This window comes from Triturus cristatus, chromosome 1_1, assembly GCF_964204655.1.
Source record: "Triturus cristatus chromosome 1_1, aTriCri1.1, whole genome shotgun sequence".
Lineage (NCBI taxonomy): Eukaryota > Metazoa > Chordata > Amphibia > Caudata > Salamandridae > Triturus > Triturus cristatus.
In genome coordinates this window covers 111,634,443-111,651,453 of record NC_140579.1, presented here as the reverse complement: position 1 = coordinate 111,651,453, position 17,011 = coordinate 111,634,443, and the positions used below count along the sequence as shown (strand labels likewise).

Genomic DNA, 17,011 nt, shown 5'->3' with positions numbered 1-17,011 from the left:
TCACAATACACACAGATCACTGACAGCACAACCTTAAACACACTGATCGTGAATAACCCACAAGCTCAGTACAATACACACAGATCACTAACAACCTAAGAGCACAGGCTTAAACACACTGATCTTGAATAACCCAGAAGCTCAGTCACAATACACACAGATCACTGACAACCTAAGAGCACAGCCTTAAACACACTGATCGTGAATAACCCACAAGCTCAGTCACAATACACACAGATCACTGACAGCCTAAGAGCACAGCCTTAAACACACTGATTGTGAATAACCCACAAGCTCAGTCACAATACACACAGCTCACTAACAACCTAAGAGCACAGCCTTAAACAGTCTAATCTTGAATAACACAGAAGCTCAGTCACAATACACACAGATCACTGACAACCTAAGAGCACAGCCTTAAACACACTGATCGTGAATAACCCACAAGCTCAGTCACAATACACACAGATCACTGACAGCACAACCTTAAACACACTGATCGTGAATAACCCACAAGCTCAGTCACAATACACACAGATCACTAACAACCTAAGAGCACAGCCTTAAACAGTCTAATCTTGAATAACACAGAAGCTCAGTCACAATACACACAGATCACTGACAGCCTAAGAGCACAGCCTTAAACCCACTGATTGTGAATAACCCACAAGCTCAGTCACAATACACACAGCTCACTAACAACCTAAGAGCACAGCCTTAAACAGTCTAATCTTGAATAACCCAGAAGCTCAGTCACAATACACACAGATCATTGACAGCCTAAGAGCACAGGCTTAAACACACTGATCTTAAATAACCCAGAAGCTCAGTCACAATACACACAGATCACTGACAACCTAAGAGCACAGCCTTAAACACACTGATCGTGAATAACCCACAAGCTCAGTCACAATACACACAGCTCACTAACAACCTAAGAGCACAGCCTTAAACACACTGATTGGGAATAACCCACAAGCTCAGTCACAATACACACAGATCACTGACAGCCTAAGAGCACAGCCTTAAACACACTGATTGTGAATAACCCACAAGCTCAGTCACAATACACACAGCTCACTAACAACCTAAGAGCACAGCCTTAAACAGTCTAATCTTGAATAACCCAGAAGCTCAGTCACAATACACACAGATCACTGACAACCTAAGAGCACAGCCTTAAACCCACTGATTGTGAATAACCAACAAGCTCAGTCACAATACACACAGATCACTGACAGCACAACCTTAAACACACTGATCGTGAATAACCCACAAGCTCAGTACAATACACACAGATCACTAACAACCTAAGAGCACAGCCTTAAACACACTGATTGTGAATAACCCACAAGCTCAGTACAATACACACAGATCACTAACAACCTAAGAGCACAGGCTTAAACACACTGATCTTGAATAACCCAGAAGCTCAGTCACAATACACACAGATCACTGACAACCTAAGAGCACAGCCTTAAACACACTGATCGTGAATAACCCACAAGCTCAGTCACAATACACACAGATCACTGACAGCACAACCTTAAACACACTGATCGTGAATAACCCACAAGCTCAGTCACAATACACACAGCTCACTAACAACCTAAGAGCACAGCCTTAAACAGTCTAATCTTGAATAACACAGAAGCTCAGTCACAATACACACAGATCACTGACAGCCTAAGAGCACAGCCTTAAACACACTGATCGTGAATAACCCACAAGCTCAGTCACAATACACACAGATCACTGACAGCACAACCTTAAACACACTGATCGTGAATAACCCACAAGCTCAGTCACAATACACACAGCTCACTAACAACCTAAGAGCACAGCCTTAAACACACTGATTGTGAATAACCCACAAGCTCAGTCACAATACACACAGATCACTGACAGCCTAAGAGCACAGCCTTAAGCACACTGATTGTGAATAACCCACAAGCTCAGTCACAATACACACAGCTCACTAACAACCTAAGAGCACAGCCTTAAACAGTCTAATCTTGAATAACACAGAAGCTCAGTCACAATACACACAGATCACTGACAACCTAAGAGCACAGCCTTAAACACACTGATCGTGAATAACCCACAAGCTCAGTCACAATACACACAGATCACTGACAGCACAATCTTAAACACACTGATCGTGAATAACCCACAAGCTCAGTCACAATACACACAGCTCACTAACAACCTAAGAGCACAGCCTTAAACACACTGATTGTGAATAACCCACAAGCTCAGTCACAATACACACAGATCACTGACAGCCTAAGAGCACAGCCTTAAACACACTGATTGTGAATAACCCACAAGCTCAGTCACAATACACACAGCTCACTAACAACCTAAGAGCACAGCCTTAAACAGTCTAATCTTGAATAACCCAGAAGCTCAGTCACAATACACACAGATCACTGACAGCCTAAGAGCACAGCCTTAAACCCACTGATTGTGAATAACCAACAAGCTCAGTCACAATAAACACAGATCACTGACAGCACAACCTTAAACACACTGATCGTGAATAACCCACAAGCTCAGTACAATACACACAGATCACTAACAACCTAAGAGCACAGGCTTAAACACACTGATCTTGAATAACCCAGAAGCTCAGTCACAATACACACAGATAACTGACAACCTAAGAGCACAGCCTTAAACACACTGATAGTGAATAACCCACAAGCTCAGTCACAATACACACAGATCACTGACAGCACAACCTTAAACACACTGATCGTGAATAACCCACAAGCTCAGTCACAATACACACAGCTCACTAACAACCTAAGAGCACAGCCTTAAACAGTCTAATCTTGAATAACACAGAAGCTCAGTCACAATACACACAGATCACTGACAGCCTAAGAGCACAGCCTTAAACACACTGATCGTGAATAACCCACAAGCTCAGTCACAATACACACAGATCACTGACAGCACAACCTTAAACACACTGATCGTGAATAACCCACAAGCTCAGTACAATACACACAGATCACTAACAACCTAAGAGCACAGGCTTAAACACACTGATCTTGAATAACCCAGAAGCTCAGTCACAATACACACAGATCACTGACAACCTAAGAGCACAGCCTTAAACACACTGATCGTGAATAACCCACAAGCTCAGTCACAATACACACAGATCACTGACAACCTAAAAGCACAGCCTTAAACACACTGATCCTGAATAACCCACAAGCTCAGTCACAATACACACAGATCACTGACAACCTAAGAGCACAGCCTTAAACACACTGATCTTGAATAACCCACAAGCTCAGTCACAATACACACAGATCACTGACAGCCGAAGTTCACAGCCATAAAATAGACAGATTTTCAACAACCTACGGGCTAAGTCATAATGCGCATGGATCGCTAACGACCGCATTGCTAACATATTGAATTCAACGTTTGTGCTATAAACACTCAGATCGCAACCCGTGGACTCATCCATAAAACACACAGATCACTAATGGCAAGGATTTTACACCTTTCTCCTGACATTCTGCATCCTGTACTTAAATATCCCATTCTGATAGTACTTTACAGATGTTCACGTTATTCTTGTTGCCCGGCATTTGGTTTCTATTGCATGTATAAAGTACAGAACTTGCCAGTAGAGTGCAGACTTCATAGTATGACATGGACAGTGGCGACTGATGCAGGAAGCACAACTTTAACAGAAGCAACTCGTGGTCCGAGCCTCTTGGAGATGTCAGACTATGACAGCCTGCTCTCTCCATCATTTGATACTGTTACTTAGAAAAGCCAGTTCCTGGTCAGCGGATCCTCTGTTGTCTGCTTACCAGTGAGGAGACGTTATCAGTAACCAATACTTGTGTCTCATTACAGCTCCAGTGAGGAAGGTTCCTCCGAAGCGGCGACCAGAGGGGGAGATCAAACCCTACTCATTGAGTGAGCGTGAATGTAAGTGGGTGTTGAATACAGAGGTGCAGACCTCTCTTGGAAATGAAGCGTGCTAATGGACTATCCTCGAAGACCACCGTGTTCAAAGCTTCTTAAAGGGCTGCACCAAGGAGATAATATATTGGTCACTAAATAATTGCTACCACTAGTGAGGAGAAATATGTCATACAAGAGGGTGCTGCACACCCAATAGATGAAGTGAAGGGCTGTTGTGATGTCTAGTTACATCATCTGATGGTCTGACCAATCATCTGATGGTCTGACCAATGATAGCGATAGATATGTCTATTGATTTCTCCATCAGTCCTCGATAAGATTCTTTTATAGACATATATATGGTGAGATTTCCCTGAGTACTCTGGAATGACCTTTCGTTAGCTGTATATCGTGTGAGAGCTCCTTCTGTCCTCCGGGTAAAATTCTTTGATAGACGTATATATGAATAGCTCTCCCCTTTAATCCTCATGGTATGGTCTTTAATTGACATATATTGGGTGAAAAGGTCCTTATTCCTGATAAAGCTTTTCATACACTTGTAGGACGCGTTCTCCTTTAGTCCTCTTTAGGACTTCAATCAATGTGTACATTGTGAGCTCCATCAGTTGTCTAGGAAGACGTGTGCAGGGTGAACGCTCCATGCGATCACCTCCTGCTCGCAGACATACAGTATACTCTGATTTCCTTCAGTCTTCTTGGCAAAACCCTTTGTTGGTGTCTTCAGTGTCAGATATCCCTCAGTCGTCACTCAGGGTTTTGATTACTATTTTCTAATTTTGACAATAGAAGTGTGTAGGGTTGAGTTTATCACTTTCTTAGGGTGCACAGATATTAATTAGTCTTCTGGGTAAAACCCATTTGTAGATGTGTTAAATGTGAGATCTTTGAAGAGTTATGATCGCTGTGTTCCGATTGTGTCAGGACTAGGCCTAGGTGGAGTTCCAGTTCGCAGAACTCGAAGTGACCCAAAAACTCCACCCCAGTTCGCAGAACTCGAAGTGACCCAAAAACTCCACTGTGCTACGCTCAGTTCCACATGCAGCGGAAGGTGGTAGGTTGTGCTGATTTTTAGCGTCCGGTGTTTATCCCGCGCTGCAAAATCAGTGCGAACGGCACCATGCGCCGCACAAGAGGGCCCTGCTTCTTTCTGCCACCTGAGCAGAAGTTCTACTCAAGCAGCAGCTTCCTCAACGCGAACGGAAGGTTTCTCAATAGAAGCGGTAGCGACCATCCACGACCGCCCGCGTTGAGCAATCTCGCCGGGAGGTGGTCTTGAGTAAGATTTCTCTTGCTCGCCAGCTTAATGTTGGTGAGCGCGGGCGAGGAAAAAACTCTATTCCACTATGCGGAGCAAAGTTTTTCAGAACTCCGCGTGCTATGCGGAGCGCGGAGTGGTTAAAAACTCAGAAAGCTGAGCAGAATTTTGCACGCAGGTCCAGTCAGGAGATATGTACAATTGGAGAGCTCCCTCTTCTTGATAAGCCACTTTGCTAGTCATGTTCAGATCTCTCTCGGTACTGAAAATTATATGTTGAGATCAGCTTTCTGTAACATTCTAATAAGGACTTCAGTGAATGCGCACATGCTGAGATCTCCCTCAGTCCTCTAGATAGGGTTCTTTGCTAGATGTGTAGAGTGTGAGATCTACCCAAGTCCTGGTTGGTCGCTTTGATAGTTGTCTAGCTAGTGCTCACACCTCATCTGTCTCCCCATCCTCAGGACCTCAGATCACCCCATCTCTGCCCACACCTTTATGTGACTCGCTAAACAGCAGGTATTGTGAGATGTACAGTCCTTGGGTGTAACAGGACCTGACTTTTGGCTTGTTTCTCTGCATCCAGTTTTGAAGGAAGAAGCAGAGTTACCCTGGCCCTTCAACCAGTCGCGTGCCATGAATCGCTCCAGCAGTGTGGGGGCGTCGCCCAGCAGAGTCAGCTCCAAAATTCTCCAGAAGGAGCAGGAGCTCCTCAAGAACCTTCAGATCTGCTGCCCCCGCTCAGTCAACGGCCAGACGAATGGTGAGCTGGACACCACAGCAGGGCCAAGAAGGAGAACCAGGTGAGAATGGGAAGCACGGCCTCATCCAGACAGGAGGCACGCTAGCAGGAAGCTGCAGACAGCAGCCACTTCACTCAGGCCTGATTCCGATAGCAATATATCTCTGCCCACTCGTCCAATTAAATTAGGGTGTATGTTGAAATTGTGACACCCTTAGAACAAGTCTGACCAATGATCTGAAAGACAATCTGCCTGGAGAGGCAAACCCAGTAGCCCTCTGCAACCCTGGGCATAGTTACCTCCTAGTTGCCACCTCCTTTCCTAGGCTAGTGTGTGGTGCAGCATAGCTACTTCTTTCACAGGCCCTAACCAAGCCGTGCTCTCTTCTGCAGGAGAAGTCAGTATTTACGCATGTGCCCCTTCACCCCCCTCTTGTTTCTCAGGGAGACAGAGCACATACCATTGGTAGATGCACTTCATGTCAAAATGCACCAGACCCATGCAGGTCGCCAAGAAGAGGAAGGATTAGTTACTTACCTGTAATCATAGTTCTCTTCCAGGGGTATCCTCATCAAAGTCATAAGCACTAGAATATTCCCGCACATTCGCGGGACCCCGGAAACATAATCATAGACATATATGCATCTCCACATATATATATACATATATATAAATAATAAAAAAGTAAATGCAGCCTTTCATAACCAGAGCTGAATAATGCTGTAAGGCCTCCCCTGTATATTATAAATAATATATATAATATAAACAATATATCATAAAAACAGGGAATAAACAACAACAAAGCATGTTTGAAAACTGTTTAAATGCTTAGCATTTAGCCCAATACCTCAGATAGGACTGAAAGCATTGACAGCTCACAGGCTGCATTGTAGAAAACTACAGCCTAGAAAGGCTAGAAAGCTAACTCATAGCAACATAGAAAAACTGGCACTGTGCCTTTAAGGCAGCCATGACCCCTAGCTTCCCATCATGCCTTAGGGGTGACAGTTAGGTCAGTTGTTCTTTGCGGTGACACAAAGCCATGACACAAAGAGTTGACAATTCCTTAAGAATAAGGGTCCTTTGCCCGGGGAGGCGGGAGGGTTGCTTATGACTTTGATGAGGATACCCCTGGAAGAGAACTAGGATTACAGGTAAGTAACTAATCCTTCTCTTCCAGGGGATCCTCATCAATAGTCATAAGTACTAGAATAGAATAGCGAGCCTCACCTCATCTCCCTGCGGGCAAAGGAAAATAATAATAATTAACAATCAAGCTCAGACAACTAAACTTGACAATTTAGACATTTCTGTTATCTGAACGGATTTCTCAAGGAGGCCTGGCCTACTTGAGTATCCGCCCTGGAGTCGGATTCAAGGCAATAATGCCTTGTGAACGTATGCACAGATCTCCAGGTTGCTGCCTTGCAAATTTCTGCCATTGGAACATCATGCAAGAAAGCTAGTGTAGCTACTGCTTTCCCCCTAGTGGAGTGTGCTTTAGGTGACAACAATAGGGGCTTATTTGCCAGCTGGTAGGCCAATTTTATACAGGACACTATCCATCTGGAAATGTATCTTTTGGTAGCTGGAAAACCTGTCCTCATGGAACCATAATTTAAAAACAATTGCTCCGACTTTCTTATGACCTTTGTTCCCTCTAGATAGAATTTAAGCACTCTCGTAAGGTCTAAGGAATGGAGTGACCTTTCCGCAGGAGTTGCGGGATTGGGAAAAAAGGACGGCAAAGAAATTGACTGATTAACATGAAAATCAGCTAAAACTTTCGGCAGAAAAGCAGGGTGAGTCCTTAATACTACTCTGTTGTGGTGAAAGATAGTGTATGGCTCTTTGGAAGACAGCGCTTGGATTTCGCTTACTCTACGCGCTGATGTAATCGCGACTAAGAAAGCGGTCTTCCATGTCAAATGCTGCAGCGTGGCTTTATGGATGGGCTCAAAAGGGGGACCCATCAATCTAGAGAGGACTAGATTCAACTCCCAAGAAGGAGGCCGAACAGGGGGATACACTTTTTTCAACCCCTGTAGGAAATCCTTGACCACCTGTAGTTGAAAAAAGGAAGGCTGGTTTGGAGACTTTCTGTAGGCCGTAATGGCAGCTAAATGTACTCTGATCGATGAATACTTCAACCCTGATTTAACCAAGTACAGGAGGTAAGAAAGAATAACCTCCTCCTGTCTTGTGGTTGGATTAAAATGATTACGAGTGCACCACAAGTAGAACCGTTTCCACTTAAAGGAGTACGAAGCCCTTGTGGAAGGTCTCTTTGCCTCCTTTAGTATATGCATACAGTCCTGTGGTAAGTTCAAATGTCCATATTACAGGACCTCAGGTGCAATGCTGCCAAGTTCAGTGAGGGAAGGTTGGGATGTAGGATCTTCCCGTCCATCTTGGTCAGTAGGTCCGATCTGCAAGGAAGCCTCCTGTGGGGGTGCACCGACAGCTGTAATAGGTCCGGGTACCACCACTGCCGAGGCCAGTCTGGGGCTATCAGGATCATTGACATGCTGGACTGGATGAGCTTGGACACCACCATCTTCAGAATCAGAGACAGGGGAGGAAAGGCGTATGCAAATATTCCGGACCAATCCATCAAAAGAGCATTCCCCTTCGTCCCTGGACGGTGGAACCTGGAGGCAAAGGCGTGGCATTTTTTGTTTAGATCGTCTGCAAACAGATCTATGGAAGGCTGCCCCCACTGATGGAAAATTTCTGCCACCACTTCGTCGTTTAGCACCCAGTCTTGCTGATCTTCGAAGTGCCGGCTGAGTGCTTCTGCTCGCACGTTTCGTTCCCCTGGGAGGTGCACCGCTGTGACGGAGAGGCCTCGGGCTAGAAGCCAATGCCATATCTTTTGAGCTTCCAGGGAGAGAGGGCGAGAACATGTACCACCCTGTTTGTTGAGGTAATACATGGCGGTCGTGTTGTCCGTTTGGATGAGGACTGAGTTGGACACGATTGAGGGCTGAAAAGCTTTGAGAGCTAGATGGACTGCTCGCAGCTCTAACATGTTTATGTGGTAGGATTGCTCCTTGACGGACCACCGCCCTTGCGTCTGTAGGCAACCCATGTGTGCTCCCCATCCCTGCAGAGATGCATCTGTTACCAAGGACTGGGTAGGAACAGGTTGATGGAAGGGGACTCCCATTAAGAGGTTCTGTGGACGAGTCCACCATAGAACAGACGATTTTGCTGCTTGTGAAAGCACAATCCGGTCTTCCCAGAGATCCGTTGCCTGGTTCCACTTGTCCTCCAGGTCCTCATTCTCAGCCTGGCGTTGGGAATGAGGAATATGCAAGAAGCCATTGATCCCAATAGGGACGCCACTTGCCGGACCGTTGGGCGATTTGTCTGGAGAAGAACTTCGCACTTCTGTCGAATTGATAAAAGTCTCTGTTCCGAATGAAACGCTCTTCCTAGGTTTGTATGTACAACGGAGCCCAGGTAATGGATCACCTGTGTAGGCTGGTGAACTGACTTCTCCATATTCACGTGCAGGCCTAGCCTGCGGAGCAGAGATAGACTCACTTGGAAATCGCTCTTTACCTGCTGAGGAGATGGCCCTTTCAAGAGCCAATCGTCCAAGTACGGATATATGAACAGACCTATTCTGTGTAGAGCCGCCGCTACCACCGCCATGCACTTGGTAAAGACTCGTGGGGCAGATTTTAGTCCGAAGGGCAGCACCCTGAATTGGTAGTGACTCCTGCCGACGACGAATCGCAGAAATTTGCGATGACGGGGAATTACAGGAATGTGGAAATAGCCATCCTGGAGATCCACTGAACACATCCAATCTCCTGCCTGCAGATGTGGACATATTTGATGAAGTGCCAGCATGCAAAATTTCTCTTTCAAGATGACCTTGTTCAGCTACCGAAGGTCCAGGATAGGTCTGAACTTGTGCTCCTGATCTCTTTTTGGTACGAGGAAGTACCTGGAGTACACTCCCTTTCCTCGCTGAGAGTGGGGAACCTTCTCTATGGCCTTTTTTTGCAGAAGAGCCACCACTTCTTGTCGTAGTAACTTTAGCTGGTGAGGACGAGATCTTTTTGGAGGAATGTCCTTTGGAGACACACGGAAACGTAGTGCGTATCCATTGCGCAGTATACTGAGCACCCAAAGATCTTTTGTTATGTTGCACCACTCTTTCAGATGACGTGAAACACTTCCTCCCACTGGAGTGGGCAACGGCGTCAGAGGAAGCTCTGGTTCATTGCTTTCCTGCTGTTCGAGTGGTGGAGGAGGATTGCTGTTGATTACCTCCTCTACCTCTGTTCGACTTTCGACCCTGAAACTGTGATCTTCCCTGGTTCTTGCTTTGGGACCACTGAGGGGTTTGAACCCTCTGTTGGTATCCCTTGCGCTGGTTGGGTCTGTATCTTCGTCTAAATTCCTTTTTCTTTTCTAACCCCACCACCTTCAAAGTGTCCAGTTCGGCTTTCATTCGAGCCATCTCTTCGTCTGTGTGGGAGCCAAACAATGAAGACCCGAAAAAGGCAGGTTAAGGATCCTCTGCTGAGCATCCGGTTTAAGAGCTGTAAGCCTTAACCAGGCAGACCTCCTAGCGCAAATGCCATGCGCATACGAATGCGCCGATAGTGTGGCACCATCCGCGCCAGTGCTAATCATTTGATTAGCTACCAGGGACCCCTCCGTAATGACTTCCTCAAAGTCCTTCTGATCCTCCTTTGGTAGCTTCTCTTTGAAACGATCCAAAGAGTCCCATAAGGATCTGTCGTACCGACCTAATAAGGCTGCTGCACTGGAGACCTTAAGCGAAGATGCTGCAGAACCACAAACCTTTCGTCCCCAAGAATCCTGGGACTTACTCTCTTTATCCGGAGGGACCAACGCATGAGCAGAGACTGTGTACGTTTTACGTGCCGCTGTGACGATCACTGAATCCACAGGCGGATCCGTTTTCAAAAACACCGGGTCTGCATCAGCAGGCTTGTATTTCTTTTGAATTCTGGCCGGTGTAGCCTTAATCGCTGAGGGTGTCAGAAAAATGTCCATTACTGGTTCCAGAAGTCGAGGAACCAGAGGCAGCAACGGGCGCGAAGCAGATCTTTGGTGCAGTGTCTCGAAGATCCCTGTCGTTGCGACCTGAGGGGTAGACATTTCAATGTTCAGTTTTTGTGCCCCTCTCTGCAGCACATCGGAGACACTCTCGACTGAGGGCTGTCTGATAGAGTAGGCGAATAGTCCCTCTTAGAGGAGTGGGTGGAGGAAGACGACCATGAAGGAGACCTCCTTCTTCGGTGATGAGACGTAGAAGGCCTGCGTTCCTTAGATCTTCCTGCACGGTGCTGACGTACCGGCGAAGGCGATCTATCCACCTCCTGCACCAATCTTTGTAGAGGGGATCTGTGGATAGGGCTTGTGTATTCTTCCTCCCTTCTCGATGCTCCCCCCGGAGTCTTACTCCAGTGATGGACTGGTAAAAGCCATCTTGGAGATAGATGTATAGAAGGAGAGGTCCTTTTCTGATGTGATAGGGACCTCTGCTGTGATCTCCTCGAATGATGTTCTGGGGACGCAGATGGAGAATGCGTCGACGGACGTCTCGAGGAATGAGAAGATGAGTGTCTCGGGCTGATTCAGTCACTAAAACCACCGAACCCTCTTCAGATCTATGTGATGTGGGTCTCGACGTCGAGCGTATAGCCCGCTCCGACGGAGCCCTCCTCGACGCCGATCTAGATCTTCTTCTAGCCGTCAAAGCTCGACCAGGTTCTGGGAGCGGTCTCGGCGTTGACGACGGCAATACACTTCTTCGTCTCGACGGCACCGAAGGACTTCCTCTCCTCGATGCCGATCGTCGGTGGGATGACGACGGCGGAGGGCTGCTAGTTCTCGGCGCCGATCGTTGCTGGACTGACGTCGGCGGAGAGCTTCTGGTCCTCGACGTCGATTGTCGCTGGGATGACGGCGGAGGGCTTTTCGTTCTCGACGCCGATCGCCGCCTGGTTTGAGAACTCCCTACCCTCGACGTTGAACGTCGTCTGTGTGACGGCGACGGAGGGTTGCCAGCTCTCGATGTCGAACGTCTAACCGACGTCGACGGTGGACTGGAGCTCCTCGAGGCCGATCGTCGCCGTGTTGACGACGGCGGAGGCTCCCGAATTCTCGACGTCGATGTTGAATGTAATGACGTACCTTCATGGCTGCGTTCTCTCGACGGCGAGCCCGCCGTCAAAGGTAATTTCTTAGATGTATGTCCCTCCGGTGGCTGTTTTCTCAGTGCCGAGCCAGACGCTGATGGTCTAGAAGAGGATCTGGGCCTCTTAGAGCCTTTTCTTACCGGAGATCTGCCTCTGGAAGCCTTTTCTGCCAGCCCATAAAGACGTATACGCCCCCTGTCTTTCAAAGTTCTTTTAGAGAGCGACTGGCAATGAGGACAAGTCTTGGGAACATGATCTTTAGGCAGGTAAAGAATACAGACTCAGTGAGAGTCTGACCTGGCCTTCTTTTTTCCACAAGAAGGGCAGGGATCAAAAAGGGATGGCATTTTGAGTGGAAAAAAATGCCAAAATTAGTCACAAAAAGTAAACACCTTACTTGACTAGATGTAAAACATCGAAGTAAGATAACATTTATTGATGAATAAAACCAGAAAAGAGTGGAGCTGTGTAACCTGACTGAAGGAGCCGGAAAGAACAACTGACCTAACTGTCACCCCTGAGGCATGATGGGAAGCTAGGGGTCATGGCTGCCTTAAAGGCACGGTGCCAGTTTTTCTATGTTGCTATGAGTTAGCTTTCTAGCCTTTCTAGGCTGCAGTTTTCTGCAATGTAGCCTGTAAGCTGTCAATGCTTTCAGTCCTATCTGAGGTTTTGGGCTAAATGCTAAGCATTAAAACAGTTTTCAAACATGCTTTGCTGTTGTTTCTTCCCTGTTTTTATGATATATTGTTTATATTATATATATATTATTTATAATATACAGGGGAGTCCTTACAGCATTATTCAGCTCTGGTTATGAAAGGCTGCATTTACTTTTTTTCTATTTTGAATAACTTTGGCGCCGGTTGACGAATCCTCGCGAAATGTTCAAAATTAATGGGGTGCTCCGCTCAGCTCCTACCCTGAAAGTCTCGGGGGGATTCGTCAAGCGGGGGCCGAGAAAAAGGGGGGTCCCAAAACGCGTTTTCCCCATGCATTTTCCCATAGGACCTTTAGTCGAAGGTACAGCCCGAACGGCTGAACAGAATTACTTGAAATTTGGCAAAGAGGTAGTCCTCAGGTCAGGGATGTGCCTTTTGCATATATGGAGTCAATCTGTTCAGTAGTTCCTGAGAAAAGTGCAGTTAAAGTACATAAATATCTATAGCCGCGCACCGTGCGCGCACCCTAACGTGCGCGAGCGTAATTCTGATTGGTGGTTACATGTCAGTCAACGTTCGAATCGGTCGAAATCAGGAAGTGTCGGCCCCCATTTTGTTTGTTTTGAGTGCGAGAGTGAAAAAGGAAGGTGGCGAACGTGAAAAGGGGGCAGGGCAGAGAGTTCTTGACCCCCTAGCCTTTGTCAGGGGGTCCCTGAAGGACCCCGAAGGCAGAAAAAAAACATTTTAATTTTTTTTTAAAAAATCGCGTGGTGCGCGCACGGTGAAAAACCATAAAAAAAAAATAATGTAATACGTAGTTTATTGTAAAATAAATATATAAAAAATATAATAATAAATACATAACTTAGCATTTAAAAAAAACGTACAAATTCACTGAAAAAACCATAGGTTTCACACACGTTATAGTTAGGAATTAGCATTTAAAAAACCTTGCAAATTCACTTAAAAAACCATAGGTTTCACACATGTTATAGTTAGGTGGACATTTCACTCGTAAAAAACCAATGAAATTCCCCCGTTATAGTTAGTTGAGATAACTATAACTCGCGCGACCGCCACTCTATCACAAGGATGATGTCATCAGTGATGTCATGAGTGATGCCACCGACCATGTCATGAGTGATGATGTAATATGTGACGTCATGAGCAGAGGATTGCGGGCGCGCGAGTTATAGTTATCTCAACTAACTATAACGGGGGAATTTCATTGGTTTTTTACGAGTGAAATGTCCACCTAACTATAACATGTGTGAAACCTATGGTTTTTTAAGTGAATATATATATGTATGTATATAGATATGTATATATATGTGGAGATGCATATATGTTTATCACATATATGATTATGTTTCCGGGGTCCCGCGCATTGGCGGGAATATTCTAGTGCTTATGACTTGATGAGGATCCCCTGGAAGAGAACTCCCAGCTATGCAGCACAATGCTTCCTGCAGGCCCCAGCTAGAGGAACTCCCCGTTAGATAGCACAGGCCCCCATGCACTCCTTGCACACAGGACTGGACAACTGCAGGTCCCCAGGTAGAGGAAGTCCTTGTTACATAGCCCATGCACTCTTTATACACAGGACCAGACCCATGCAGGTCCCCAGGTAGAGGAACTACCTGTTAGATACCACAGAGTCTATGCACTCCTTATACACAGAACCAGGCCCATGCAGGTCCCCAGGTAGAGGAACTACCTGTTAGATACCACAGAGTCTATGCACTCCTTATACACAGGAACAGACCCATGCAGGTCCCCAGGTAGAGGAAGTCCTTGTTGGATACCACAGAGTCCATGCACTCCTTATACACAGGACCAGACCCATGCAGGTCCCCAGGTAGAGGAAGTCCCTGTTGGATACCACAGAGCACATGCACTCCTTGTACACAGGATCCATGCAGGTCCCCAGGTAAAGGAACTACCTGTTAGATACCACAGAGTCCATGCACTCCTTATACACAGGACCAGACCCATGCAGGTCCCCAGGTAAAGGAACTACCTGTTAGATACCACAGAGTCCATGCACTCCTTATACACAGGACCAGACCCATGCGGGTCCCAAGGTAGAGGGAGTCCCTGTTGGATACCACAGAGCCCATGCACTCCTTGTACACAGGATCCATGCAGGTCCCTAGGTAGAGGAAGTCCCCGTTAGATAGCACAGAGCCCATGCACTCCTTGTACACAGGATTCACGCAGGTTCCCAGGTAGAGGAAGTCCCTGTCAGATAGCACAGAGCCCATGCACTCCTTGTACACAGGACCAGACCCATGCGGGTCCCAGGGTAGAGGGAGTCCCTGTTGGATACCACAGAGCCTATGCACTCCTTGTACACAGGATCCATGCAGGTCTACAGGTAGAGGGAGTCCCCGTTAGATAGCACAGAGCCCATGCACTCCTTGTACACAGGACCGGACACGTGCAGGTCCCAAGGTAGAGGGAATCCCTGTTGGATACCACAGGGCCTATGCACTCCCTGTACACAGGATCCATGCAGGTCCACAGGTAGAGCAAGTCCCCGTTAGATAGCACAGAGCCCATGCACTCCTTGTACACAGGATCCATGCAGGTTCCCAGGTAGAGGGAGTCCCCGTTAGATAGCACAGAGCCCATGCACTCCTTGTACACAGGACCGGACACGTGCAGGTCCCAAGGTAGAGGAAGTCCTTGTTAGATAGCACAGAGCCCATGCACTCTTTATACAAAGGACCGGACCTATGCAGGTCCCCAGGTAGAGGAACTACCTATTAGATACCACAGAGCCCATGCACTCCTTATACACTGGACCAAACCCATGCGGGTCCCAAGGTAGAGGGAGCCCCTGTTGGATACCACAGAGCCCATGCACTCCTTGTACACAGGATTCACGCAGGTTCCCAGGTAGAGGAAGTCCCTGTCAGATAGCACAGAGCCCATGCACTCCTTGTACACAGGACCAGACCCATGCGGGTCCCAAGGTAGAGGGAGTCCCTGTTGGATACCACAGAGCCTATGCACTCCTTGTACACAGGATCCATGCAGGTCTACAGGTAGAGGGAGTCCCCGTTAGATAGCACAGAGCCCATGCACTCTTTGTACACAGGACCGGACACGTGCAGGTCCCAAGGTAGAGGGAATCCCTGTTGGATACCACAGAGCCTTTGCACTCCTTGTACACAGGATCCATGCAGGTTCACATGTAGAGCAAGTCCCCGTTAGATAGCACAGAGCCCATGCACTCCTTGTACACAGGGTCCATGCAGGTTCCCAGGTAGAGGGAGTCCCCGTTAGATAGCACAGAGCCCATGCACTCCTTGTACACAGGACCAGACACGTGCAGGTCCCAAGGTAGAGGAAGTCCTTGTTAGATAGCACAGAGCCCATGCACTCTTTATACACAGGACCGGACCTATGCAGGTCCTCAGGTAGAGGAACTACCTATTAGATACCACAGAGCCCATGCACTCCTTATACACAGGACTAAACCCATGCGGGTCCCAAGGTAGAGGGAGCCCCTGTTGGATACCACAGAGCCTATGCACTCCTTGTACACAGGATCCATGCAGGTTCCCAGGTAGAGGAAGTCCCCGTCAGATACCACAGAGCCCATGCACTCCTTGTACACAGGATCCATGCGGGTCCCAAGGTAGAGGGAGCCCCTATTGGTTACCACAGAGCCCATGCACTCCTTGTACACAGGATCCATGCAGGTCCCCAGGTAGAGGAACTCCCTGCTATGCAGCACAATGCTTCCTGCAGGCCCCAGCTAGAGGAACTCCCAGCTAGATACCACAGACCCCCATGCACTCCTTGTGCACAGGAATGGACACGTGGAGGTCCAAAGGTAGAGGAACTACCTTTTAGATAGCACAGAGCCCATTCATTTTTTGTTCACAGGACCAGACCCATGCTGGTCCCGAGGTAGAGGAAGTCCTTGTTAGATACCACAGAGCCCATGCACTCCTTGTATACTGGACCGGACCTGTGCAGGTCCCCAGGTAGAGGAACTCCTAACTATGCAGCACAATGGTCATTGCAGGCCCCATGTAGAGTCGGTTTCTGTTGGACAGCAAAGTCCCCAGTTCATGTATGCCATTCTGTTGGCCATGAATCCCCTGCTTGTTGTAAGAAATGTCTCCTGATAGAAAAGCTCCTTCCTTCCATCCCATATGTTTCAGAACGCTACTTCTATCTACTGTAGCTAGA

At 47.3% G+C, this 17,011-nt stretch overlaps 1 protein-coding gene across 4 annotated transcripts in view; it reads left to right on the top strand.

The window, feature by feature from the left end:
- Positions 1 to 17,011, top strand: part of ATAT1 (alpha tubulin acetyltransferase 1) — a 235,485-nt gene that overhangs the window by 163,377 nt on the left and 55,097 nt on the right. For all 4 annotated transcript variants that reach the window (XM_085610964.1, XM_085610893.1, XM_085610810.1 and 1 more), the window contains exons 8-9: positions 3,886 to 3,960; positions 5,799 to 6,015. In XM_085610964.1, the coding sequence (XP_085467090.1) occupies positions 3,886 to 3,960; positions 5,799 to 6,015 (292 nt within the window). The remainder of the gene's footprint in view (positions 1 to 3,885; positions 3,961 to 5,798; positions 6,016 to 17,011) is intronic.